The sequence below is a fragment of the Euleptes europaea genome, chromosome 1 (assembly GCF_029931775.1).
Source record: "Euleptes europaea isolate rEulEur1 chromosome 1, rEulEur1.hap1, whole genome shotgun sequence".
In the NCBI taxonomy this organism is placed as follows: domain Eukaryota; kingdom Metazoa; phylum Chordata; class Lepidosauria; order Squamata; family Sphaerodactylidae; genus Euleptes; species Euleptes europaea.
The window spans coordinates 116,000,497-116,013,610 of NC_079312.1; the positions used below are offsets into that span (position 1 = coordinate 116,000,497).

General features: G+C 44.4%; 1 protein-coding gene across 1 annotated transcript in view; it reads left to right on the forward strand.

The window, feature by feature from the left end:
- The first annotated feature begins 224 nt into the window (after positions 1-224).
- The window catches only part of STXBP2 (syntaxin binding protein 2), a 49,228-nt gene continuing 36,338 nt past the window's right edge, over positions 225-13,114 (forward strand). The window contains exon 1 of the mRNA XM_056851414.1: positions 225-266. Coding sequence (XP_056707392.1) covers positions 230-266 — 37 coding nt within the window. The 5' untranslated portion in view covers positions 225-229. The remainder of the gene's footprint in view (positions 267-13,114) is intronic.

Sequence of the window (13,114 nt, forward strand, 5' to 3'; positions counted from 1 at the left end):
ACCTGGAGGTTGGCAACCCTACTGAGGGACTCAAGGGCCTGCTTCAGTACAAGGCCGCCTCAGGCGTGGAGCGGGCCTTTCTTTCTCACAAGGGGCGTGTCCCTGAGGGCGGGCTCGGAAGGGGGGGAGTCCCAAAGGCCGCCGCGTGACGCTCCGCCCGTCTTCGGACGCGGAAGCGGAGGCCTGTGGGGAAGCGAGAGCCAGGCGTGGGGCTCTCTCGCGGGGGGCCATGGCGCCGGCTGGCCTGAAGGCGGTCGTGGGCGAGAGTGAGTGGCGGGCCGGGCGCTGAAGCGCGTGCGTGCGTGCGCGCGCGTGCGTTGGGGGCCCTTCTGCTGGGGACGCGCGCGCGCGACCCTCGCCTTGAGAGGAGCGCCGCTTCCTGCCTTCTCGCGCCTGTCCCCGATGGGAGGGGGGCGTGGGGAGGGTCTCTGCGTGTCGGTTGTGTGGGGAAGTGTTCGACCCCTCCTTCCCCCCACCCCATCTTGCGTTGCGCCTTCCCGAGGGGAGGCGGCGCGCCAGACCGGCACTTCCGCACGGCCCAAATAATGCACTTTCAGTGCACTTTGGAGGTGGAGTTTACTGTGTGAGGCTGGCAAGAGCCTCTTGCAAAAGGTGCACTGAAAGTGGATTATTCACAGTGGATTGAAAGTGCATTATTTGGGCTGTGTGAAAGCGTCTCGTTATCGCAGGTCACCTTTGATAGGAGGTAATTCACAGTGGGTCGCCGTGTTAGTCTGTCTGCAGTAGTAGAAAAGGGCCAGAGTCCAGTAGCACCTTAAAGACTAACAAAAATATTTTCTGGTAGGGTAGGAGCTTTCGTGAACCACAGCTCACTTCTTCAGATACGAAACCTCATACCCTACCAGAAAATATTTTTGTTAGTCTTTAAGGTGCTACTGGACTCTGGCCCTTTTCTACTCTGATAGGAGGATCCTTGAGGGGGGGGGGCAGGGCTGACCAGCCCCTCCTATTACAGGGGAATTGGGCTACTGGTTGAACCTGCTCTCATATGCTTCTATTACTGTCTTTCCTTTCCATTACTAGAGGGGTTTTTTGTGTGTGTTCTTTTGCCCCCCTTTTCTCATACACCCCATCTGCAGGGTGTACCTCGTTACTTCGGACAAACTCATTTGGGTTTTATCAACAAAGCTGCTTCTCTGCTTGTAAACAGCAAGTGTAGATTGGAATCACCTGTCTCTAATAGATGTCTCCTTAGATGTCATGAAGGAGCCCTGTGGCACAGAGTGTTAAGCTGCAGTACTGCAGCCAAAAAGGTCTGCTCACGACCTGAGTTCGATCTCAACGGAGGTCGGTTTCAGGTAGCCGGCTCAAGGTTGACTCAGACTTCCATCCTTCCGAGGTCGGTGAAATGAGTACCCAGCTTGCTGGGGGTAAAGGGAAGATGACTGGGGAAGGCACTGGCAAACCACCCCGCAAACAAAGTCGGCCTTGGAAACGTCAGGATGTGATGTCACCCCATGGGTCAGGAATGACCCGGTGCTTGCACAGGGGACCTTTACCTTTTAGATGTCATGAACACATGAAGCTGCCTTATACTGAATCAGCCCCTTGGTCCATCAAAGTCAGTGTTGTCCATTCAGACTGGCAGCAGCTCTCCAGGGTCTCAGGCGGAGGTCTTTCACATCCCCTACTCGCCTAGTCCCTTTAACTAGAGATGCTGGGGATTGCACCTGGGACCTTCTGCATGCCAAGCAGATGCTCTGCCACTGAGCCACGGCCCCTCCCCATTGATCTTGAACTGTTGGGTCAGGATCCAGAGCTGCTTTGAGAACTGATTTAAGGTGGACCATGATACCACCACCCTTTATTATAGGAGAAAGGGAGAGATAGGGTGGGAAATGAGGTGAAAGCATAATCCAGTTTAATATGACGTGAATAGCTAAGAAAAGCTTACCAGTGTGATACTGCTTATTTGCTCCTAGTGCCTTGTTGCAGCTAGGATGCTCCTCATTCTATGTGTACATTGTAAGTATGCCAGGCTATGGATCTCTGGTGTGCTAACATTGCATGTGCAGCAGCTGAGGGCCCAATTTAAAGGAGATGCTGTGTGTACGTGCACTGTCGCACAGGTAAGTTGATCTTTTCCACCAGCATCACATCTAAATAAACTCCAAAAGAGAAGAACAACTGGAGAGAACGAAATGGAGGAGAGAGACAAGAAAGGGAGACAATATACAGTAAAAAAAAAAATGGGACCCATGAAACATTTTGTGGAAAAGACTAGACTGTTACTTTAAGGGAAGGCAAATCAACAGATTGTTTTGTTGTTGAACTACTTCAAGATTTGTTCCCTAGTACGAAAATTTAACTGGTGGATATACTGAACAATTATGTTCTTTCTTTTTTGAAACCTGCCAAAAGGGACCCCCTGTGGTGCTCATTTTTCTAAGATTAGCAGCTTCAGCACAGTATCCAGGATGATTTACCATTTTATCCCCTAACGTCCTCTCAGTAGTTCCCTTAGGGCCAAACTAGATGCATCCTCATGGCCGCCACTAGGCTGGCACCACCATTTTAAAATGATTTTTTAAATGCTGCAAGAGCCTGATCTTGATCGGGCCTGTGGTGGGCTGAGACAGGCACTTTATCAGGTGTTGACACCCTCCACCCCTCTGTGGCTGTTTTGGCACTTGAAAATGCATGGGAGAACAAAAGTGTAGCCACAAGGACACCATCATGTCTAATTTGCCCTTCAGGCTTTTCTGATTCATCAGCATCTTTCTTCAATTGTAGTTCATTATTGCCGCTATCTGACTGAATAAGTCTATTTCTTTGCCCTTGACAGGGACTTGGAGAAGCCTAATAAAATGCCAGGAGTTGGGTCAGGTTGCTAAAAATGCCAGCTGTCCAGTCTCCTGTAGCATCATAGATCTCATCTGTATGCCATTTTTGAATTAGCCAAGGATGAACTCCCATTCCCTACTTTAAAATGGGATATTTCAACAGGCAGTGACTTTTTAGTTCAACACTAAGGTGTGCAGTCTTATGCATACTTGCCTAGGAGTAAGTCTAAAAGACTTGCTTTCTGACTAAACATATTAGGATTAGGTAGCAGGTTAGGTACCTGTGTTATGCAAGGCTGGATGTATAACATCAATTAGTTTGTTTCTAATGCTCATGTTATGTAATAATGTTAAAGTAAGGTTACGTTAAGCCATTATTCACTTAACTCTTTAGTATAAAGGAAAAGGATAAGTTTTAATACCTCACTTATTCCCTCCTTGAGCTGTACTTGACATACTAAACTTCAGAAGTGACTGCATTCTTGGGGTTGCAGTGTGTAACCCTTTTTTAAATTCATAAATCACCTGAGGAAGTTAAGATCTTGTCTTTGTAGGAGGCTAGCAATGCATCCTTTCCCCCGTCTCTGCCTATTTTCTTAATGCCACGTCGGCTGGGTTTCTAAACCTCTCTGCCCAGTTTCTCCACAAGCGTACTAAGGTGATGAATGATTAAACATTAGTAACTCGCTAATGTTAATTCTGTGGCATACTCTCCACACACACATTACTATTTTGTTTGTCATCACTGAGCTGTTTCTGAACATGACGCTGCAGCTGGTTGTGACATTGTCATTGTTATGGTAGCTCTCTGTCATTATTGATTCTTTGGAATCTCTGCTTTACAAACTCTGAGACATCATCCTCGTATCTTTATGTAGCAACTGGGCTAATAAGCAGGATGGCCAGTTAAAACCTTCCTCTAGTGAAATTGCCCTGACCTGGATGGCCCAGGCTAGCCTGATCTCGTCAGATCTCAGAAGCTAAGCAGGGTCAGCCCTGGTTAGTATTTGGATGGGAGACCACCACGGAATACCAGGGTTGCTGTGCAGAGGAAGGCACTGGCAAACCACCTCTGTCAGTCTCTTGCCATGAAAACCCCAAAAGGGGTCGCCATAAGTCTGCTGTGACTTGAAGGCACTTTACACACATACAGTGAAAAATTAAGAGAAACAAGGCCTCGTTCTTTACTACTGCGGCTGTTAGCGCTTATAAGTGGCCGAGCTTTTATAAAATTTTGTTGCGTGTGCTTTCACAACAACCTTGTGAGGTCCATTATTTTTGCCATTTAACCTGAGGATGAGAAAGGAGGACTTGCGGGTCACACGTTGAATCCATTGGAGGGGTGGGGGCTGTAGCTCAAGTCTGATGGGCTATATTGGTTTGCTTTCATTTATATTTGATATCTGAGCAGCTGTATAACCTTTGGATTACCCAGAGAGGGAAGCAGATGGAGATGATGTGAGTGAAGGTATTGCAAGACTGGTGCCCCACCTGTTATCTGCAATCGCTGGCAAAAGCTTTTGACCAAATCTCCTTCACTGTACTAACAACCCTAGTAAAAGATACCAAAATTTGGGTTTTAAAATCCTTCCGGGCTTACATATAACTAGGCATGCTTAACAAGTTACAAATTCAGAACTCATTTTTGCTGACTATTGAAAGGGAAGGATCTTTCATCCAGCGTGGGGTAGTGGTTAAGAGCAGTGGTTTGGAGTGGTGAACTCAGATCTGGAAAACTGGGTTTGATTCCCCACTCCTCCACATGAGCGACGGAGGCTAATCTGGTGAACGGGTGACCTTGGGCTAGTCACACTCTCTCAGCCCCACCTACCTTACAGGGTGTCCGTTGTGGGGAAGGGAAGGTGATTGTAAGCCAGTTTGATTTTTCCTTAAGTGGGAGAGAAAGTCGGCGTATAAAAACCAACTCTTCTTCTTCTTCTTCTAATTATTAAGGCTGTCAACTGAATGAAGATTTTTAGTTGATTAATCCATTGCCTCTGCATGTTTACAAACCCACATCTTCCCACTGCAGAACCTGGTGTACGTGCAACAGAACACATGTGCTGTAGGAAATGTGATATGGCCTGCATGTGCCAAGAGCCTTTATTATGTCGGCTGGCCATGGTTTGATCCTTAGACATCATTTCGGAAATCTCCCTTCATCCGTCATTGATCTGTTAAGCCAATAAAGGGGGCTGTGCGAATGGGCTCTCAGTTTGAGTGGTATAACACTCATCTACCTATTGGGGGAAAAATCCAGTGGGGACCCCCCACCCCTTGTTTCCACCAGTTTGTTTTGAACTCTCTCCAGAAGTGATAGACCAGTAGATCCCCGAAAGGATTTGTCGATACATTTCAGCATCTACTATGTTAAGGATGGGAAAATTCTGCCTTCTGCCATGTGGTGCTTGCTTGTGAAAGATGAGTGTGCATTTGTCATGTTAACCAAATAGAATAAAAGACATAGACAAGATTGATTTTATTTTTGTTATCAGGACCAGTTGTAGCTGTGTTAAAGAGGATCCATAAACATGAAAGACATTTTTTGTTGCAGGGCAATGTTTGAAGCAAGTATTTAAAAGGGGAGAGAACGGCTTTTGACCAAGTGAAGTTCAGTTAGGTTTTTGAACTGTCCGTTTTGTTTGTAATATGATAATTCAGTTGAATAGTGAGAGATTAAAAGGAACCTTAGTACACTCATTGAGGACAATATTCTGTGATTCAAGAACAAGTGAAGGGGTCCAGGAAAGATGTGAAGTGCAACACGATGTGATATTCCTCTTGAAGTCTGTAACTTCAGCTAAAAGTTGGTGTACATATTTAAGACACATGGTGTAAATAGACTTCCCTTTCAATCTGTTTAACATCTCCAGTAAAGCAGAGGCTTTTGAATTCTTTCCATCATTTTGTTTTAAAGGTGTTGTAATCTTTGTTTCTTCTCAGTAAGTGCATGTTTCATGCTTCACCTTGAGAGAGAATTCCACATACCAAGAAGATTACATGCTACCCCCCCTCCATTTTATTTGCTGAAAGCAAGCTCAGCTGAGCTGTCCATAGGTACCTTGTTCAAATCCTGTAACAGTAGGGCAATTCAAGGAGAATTGGGCTGTAAAATATTTCCAGGCCCCATGGAAAAGGCTTTAATTCACTGAAGGTCTTACTTTCATCTGAGATTAAATATACTTTTAACATACTAATGATGTGAGCCCTGATTTTGGCAAGTTCTCCTGTTTTGATTCTCTGTATAATGGCTTGTTGTGTTCTCATTTCATCATTAATTAAACATGTTGCTCTAACAAACAGTGTGTTGAAATAGTCTTGTTCAGATATTAAGTGCTGGTTGTCCTTCCTGCTCCCATTGCTACATATCTACCTGGGATATGTCTGAGTATTGTAAGGGAGGGTAAATTCAGCTGTGCAGCCTTCCTAGAGCAGCCCTGTATGGCAGCCTACATCTAGCTCAGGGGTCCCCAACATGGTGCCTGTGGGAAGAAGAAGAAAAGTTGGTTTTTATATGCCGACTTTCTCTACCACTTAAGGAAGAATCACTGCGCCCACCTTGCCATGTCAGAATTCCAAATGTGCCCTCAGGCTCAAAAAGGTTGGGGACCCCTGATCTGGCTTGATGAAATAATACAGTGGTAGCTGCATGAAGTCCCCGTAAGCCATTTACTTATTTTGCAGTAGGTAACAAAGTGAATGGCTAATTGAAAGCCTGGTTTTAGAAGAGCAGGAGTACCGTAATTTGACTACCAAAGAAGCGTTAAGCTGTCCTGTCCTAGTTGGAAAGATTGTTTTAGCAAGCCTTATTTGAGAAATGGTCTAGCTGAAAAAGGTAACTACGCAATAGGTAGTATTCTCTGCTAGTTTAAAGTGTTCATTTTATTAAACTAGGATGGCCTTCAACTTGTATGCTATATTTTTGTCCGAATATCCAGGCTGTGGTTCTAGGATTAACTTTGTTGTTTTAAAGCACTTTTACTGTAGTTGCTGAAATTTCAGTAATTTTAAAAGAGTGGTGTTATGGTGAATGCCTGTTATCTAATTTCTGCTATTTGTGTTAGAGCTGTTGTTGATTGACCAGACCACAAAAGGGAAGGGTGGAACATAAAACACCCACAGTTTAAAGCGGGTTTCCACCCAAGCCCAGAATTTGATAAGAATTTGCTGGTTTCCCCTCCTTGGTGACAGGAAATCTTTGTTAGATTTCCAGGGTTGTTATTGACACTCATCCCCCCCTCCCCAAATGCATCTGAGACAGACTTGTTCAAAGGGGAATAGTTGTAAATGAAAAGGTTTTATATTAGATTCCGTGACTGGAATTCATGACTCTGTAGCCAGTCATTCCTGTATTGATGGTACATTACTGTGGAGTGAGTTGATCATGCTCCAGACATGTTGGATTCAGGATGGATCCATGCTTGCCACCTATTCACCATTGTACCGCCAACATGCATATATCATGATTTGACAATGGCAACCTGACCGGAAATCAGTACAAACCAACTGATAACTGTGGCTGTTGTGGCCATATGATAGAGCCCAGACATTCCCCATGGCAAGGCAAGGAAATGCAATAGAGGGGGGGGGGAGTAGTATGGTGTGGAGAAATGCATTTTATGTTGAGGTTTGGGCTTTGCAAACCCCACACACTTGGTTTTAAAAGTTTTTTCTCGGTTAGCAGAAGGCAGCAAGAAGGGGGAAGTCAAATGCCCATAAGCATTGCCCATCTTGGCAATAACTCTAGCAAGTATCAATCATCGAAGCTCTGTGAGTGCAAATGACCCTCCTTGGCGAAAAAAATGAAATGGCCAACTCACATAAGAAAAGCCATGCTGGATTACACCAAGGCCCATCAAGTCCAGCAGTCTGTTCACACAGTGGCCAGCCAGGTGCCTCCAGAAAGCCCACAAACAAGATGACTGCAGCACCATCCTGCCTGTGTTCCACAGCACCTAATCTAATAGGCATGCTCCTCTGATCCTGGAGAGAATAGGTATGCATCGTGACTAGTATTCATTTTGACTAGTAGTCAAGGATAGCCCTATCCTCCATGAACATGTCCACTCTCCTCTTAAAGCCTTCCAAGTTGGCAGCCATACTAGGGTCACTATGCAGGGGTAGGCAATGGTGAACAACGTCTCTTGCCTTGAAAATCCTATGGGGTTGCCATAAATTGGCTGCAACTTGACGACAGGAAAAAAGGACAAGTGGTGAAACAGATAACTTGTAAAAGTAATCTGAGGTGGTGGCATTCTTCAATATTTGCTGGAAATGAAACCTTAACAGGAGTGTCTTAGTTGCTGGAACCGAATCTAGATATCTGAAATACCATGTATGGTCAAGAAGAAAATGGCAGTGCAGAAGTGTAGAAAGGTGAGGAAAGTGGGGGTGGGGGAGAGAAAGCTTCAACAGTTACTAAGAAAACAATTTATTGTGGTAAATAATAAACTGACACATTTTGGTATGATATTCTTTTATTATGGGCAGCTGCTTCTTTGAACAATTATTTTAAAATGCACCATTCAATAACCGGTGCATGAGGATTTTAGAAGTCTGGAACCACCAGAAAGAATTGAAGCATAGTATGACACATTAAATGGTACAAATATTAATAGTGTCCTCCTTTACAGTAAGCTATACAGAGCAGTATAGACCAGTCTAGACAATGTTTTGTGCTTGAATCTGAACCCTGATCCAAATCTCATATTCTATATGAAGCCACACACCCTGACTACTTGTACAGCTATCCTTGCAGCTACAGCATGGAGAGAATCATGTAGCTCAACACCTTAACAGGCACCCTACCTTAGCCCACAGTGTTCTGAGTACGAAAATAGTTCTCCTTTGTGATCTCTGTGGAGCCCAATGTGTGGGATCTGTGCTGACACAAACCCATACAAGGCCACTTTTCTGAAACATGGGATGGACACCATGTTGGGGAATGATGTACCACCTACCGGTATGGCTCTTATGCACAAGAAAGAGCTGCATGTGGCCCCTGAACCACTGAGTATTGCTGCTCAGGAGGGACACTGTGTTCATTTGTTACTAAGACAATAGGCTTTCCATGTAAAGGGCTTTATTTCAAATTCCAAGTTTCTAACCACAAGGTGTGACAGTTCAGCAGCAAGAATGGGAAAATCTGATTGAATTCTAAGAGCCATTATGAATGCCAAGCTGGTCCCAACTTGTCTGCATGATGATCATGAGGCTTGTTTGTTTTTTAAACTTGGGGGTAGTTTAAAAATTGCCTCACTGCCTATTTAAGTGAAAGTACACGTCCTACAGGAAGCCTTAGAGGCAGTTTACTTTGATTAATGCATCTTGATAAGGAGACTGTCCCAGTGGTATTACCCAGAATGTGTAACAGTAAATGACTTCTGCAAAGAGCCCTCCACAGAGACAGAATTGGATGTGAATAAGAAGGTGAGAGTAGTTGGATGCAGAATTAACTTGCTAGCAGATAAGCAAATATTTCTTCTTGTTCTTGCAGGTGGAGAGCTTTCTTTCTATGACAAGCATGAACTAAGAGAAAAAATGCTCTCAAGATTAAATGGACTGATGGAAACATGGATTTAAATCCTCAAAACACTCTCACACACACTTTGGATTTGAGTTACTTTACCATTTCCTCTAAAGATACATAGTGTGTGTTTGTGTGTTAAGTGCTGACAGTATGACTGTTAAATCACATCAATTCAATTATTATATGTTTAGATTCCTACTTTCTTCCAGAACAGGCAAACAAGCGACATATAATTTTAATATAGCTTTATGCCACCTTTTCTTATATCCTCATCCCCAAGTTTGTAAATGCCAAAGAAATTTTTGAGAGAAATAGTGGGATCAGTTCTTTTTCAAGAAAGTAATACGATTATTTAAAAACACTGCAACAAGTGATAATTCCTGCTCATCCCTACTGGACTTGAGTTTTCAGGCGATTTGCTTTGAACTCTGTGCACTTATCTCGTTATAATGATAAAACTAGCTATCCCATGGCTCAGTTTAATTACTCCTAGGGTTGAAGCTATGTGTGAACCACAACTTATCTGTTTCCAATCCATCCTTCACCTTGTCAACCCTGTTTTCTACTCATAACATTAATTATTGTTCTTCTCTTCTGAATGAACTGCTAAATATGTGGCACCGACTCATGTAGACAGTTGCAACTGCAGTGTGTTGTGCAGTACATTACACAGGGCAAAATGGCTGCTCCTCTGGCAGTGCTTTCTGCCCAAGTTGTTATTGCTTCATGAACTTTCCTCACAAGTCTACAATGTCAATGTGCTGGCATTGCCACTTGATATCTCTTGTATGCCAGACAGGGTGGCACTCCTCTCATACCAGGGGTAGACCTGAAGTGTCGCCGCCTCCAAAAATTCGTTTTGTTGATTTTAGATCAGACTCTGCTTGGCTACTGCTTTGTTTCTCAGAGATGTCTTCCTTTCAATGATACTGTATGAATTTCTTCTTTACCAACCATTCTCCCTACAAAAAAGGGACAGGAGAAATTAATGCTGTGACATTTATTTAGAGAGATCTGACTCCTGTGTGTTCAAAGCTGTTTCCTTTTCTTTACTATGATAAGGGAGCTTGGAGAATGTTGAATCTCCTCTCCCCAAGAAGGCTGTCTTCATTACAACAACATTACAACGTTAGATCTTGATCGAAGAGGGCTTGCTGTTGTCCCTATTATGTTTATTCTTGACTTCAGTGGGTGTCTGGCAGTATAGGTCCACCACTCATGGCTGGTAGTGATACTTAGTAGTCCTTGTATTACCCTCTGTCCTCTTCTGGACTTGGGACATGAGAATTAGTTAGCTTCAATGGCCACATCTACTATTATGTACCAAATATTGGACACTGGATGGAGGAGAGGCCATTTGCAACTGACTGTTTGCCTGGTCACCTGTAGATTTTCCCACCCACGTAGCAGCCATTTTCCCTGACACTGTCCCCATGGCAGCCACTTCCTCGCCACTGGGAGCCTGGCATTTAAATGTAATTATATCAATATAAAGGGCCCCGTGGCACAGAGTGGTAAACTGCAGTACTGCAGTCAAAAGCTCTGCTCACTACCTGAGTTCGATCCCTACGGAAGGTGGTTTCAGGTAGCCGGCTCAAGGTTGACTCAGCCTTCCATCCTTCCGAGGTCGGTCAAATGAGGACCCAGCTTGCTGGGGGTAGATGACTGGGGAAGGCACTGGCAAGCCACCCCGTAAACAAAGTCTGCCTAGTAAACGTCGGAATGTGATGTCGCCCCATGGGTCAGGAATGACCCGGTGCTTACTCAGGGGACCTTTACCTCTATGTCAATATAACGTTACAACAATATATGTAAAATTTAAAGAAAAGTAGGTGCCTAGCCCCTTCTGTTGCAAAGATATAAGGCAAAAGAAAGGGACTTGAGTAATTTTTTTTAAGCTAGGAATTCAGAAAATATTTTACATATATTGTTATAATGTCATCCTGATCTAACCATATTCAATTGTTGATTTTCTAAAAACTGAGAATGTTCCAGTGGCCTGAGAGAGGGGGATGGCTGTTGCTGGGGGACTGGATCAGGGAAACTGGGAAAACCTGCCATGTGGAAACCCCGTCAATGCTGCGCTGTATCAGCAGCCACACCAGCAACAGGGATACCATACAAGCCCGTCCCCATGTGGAAACCACTACATTTACATGAAACATACAGCCACATTTATTTATTTATTTTTGCACTTGTATCCCGCTCGCTGCCCTGACCTGGATGGCCCAGGCTGGCCTGATCTTGTCAGATCTCAGAAGCTAAGCAGGGTCGGCCCTGTTAGTATTTGGATGGGAGACCACCAAGGCAATACCAGGGTTGCTGTGCAGAGGAAGGCACTGGCAAACCACCTCTGTTAGTCTCTTGCCGTGAAAACCCCAAAAAGTGGTCGCCATAAGTCGGCTGCGACTTGACGGCACTTTACATACACACACACACATCCCGCTTGCTATCCCAGCCGAAGCTCAGAGCTGCTAACATCAAGTAAAACACCATAAAACAGCAATAAAAATATACAGGAGAATTCAATCCTAGATTAAAACCAACAATTTCTGGAATTTTAGGTAGCTGCTCATTTATCAGGACACAGGGCCGCAGCTAGCTAGGGGAGAGCAATCAGAAAGATCAGATGGAAGGAAAAGAAGGAGGGGAAGGGGAGGGAGGCCAGCTAAGATGGAAACCATTGCTGCCCTCGACCATAGGCCCGGCAGAACATTTCGGTCTTACAGGCCCTGTGGAACTGCGTTAGATCCTGCAGGGCTCTGGTCTCATTAGAGAGAGAATTCCACCAAGCCAGGAGCAAAGCCAAAAAAGCCCTGGCCCTGGTTGAGAACAGCCAGACACTTCTCGGGCCAGGGACAACCAGCAAATTGGTATTTGCTGAATTTCACTGCTGTGTTTCAAAAACCAGAGGTTTGGTTGTGGTTTATGAACAGTCTCTCCTGCTTTTCTGGATGCTCTGTTAGTTGTTTTCTCATTGAACTGGTGTGTGAGGGATGGGCTGAGATTCTCATCTGCCACGTACTCTAGTGTTGGCTTTCCTGACCCCTGTTTCTTGTTAATCTGCTTTCTGGTGTTGCTGCTTGCTCTCCTCTGACAAAACACCATGTTTCCAAGAGACATTGTTGTTCTGCAGCTACCTAAAAGCATTTGGTCTTCAGCAAACATAAAAGAGCTCCTAAAGTTAATTCGCAGTCATTTTGGAACACTTAATGTGGTTAATGTGCTAAGCAAATGAAATGGTTGCTGTATCCTTCTGGCCAGGTAGGAAGCAATTAACTTCAAATCAGTCCAGGGACTTTTTGTTCCAGTAAAACACTTTAGAGTGGTTTTGCAATATTGGAATGTTCCTGGGCAAATGTGTCTGTCCCTCCCTGATTAACTGTAAGGGTAGTAGTGACCGCTCTGTTTTTCAAAGCTTGTCTTCTATGAATGCACATATGTGCTGAGACGAAGGTTAACAACGAGTGGGTAGATCTCTGAAGCTGATTATCCAGGAATGGGAGTGTTCCTGATCTGCATGTCTTTTGTACTAAAAGTCCAGTTTAGCTAGTTTTCTGGATCAAATTTTCTTGTAGCCATCACATTGTGTAATACACAAGCACAGGACGCGGAGGAGGAGGAGGATGACCCCCCTGAAGTTTTGTGTAGCCCAGGAAACTAGGATGTGCCTAATTTCAGGGTTCAATGATAGCAGCAATCAATTCTGTGCCATAGGCAAGGGCCTACTCTTGAGAATTACAGTGGCTGATATTACTATATCAAAGATACATTGCCCTCA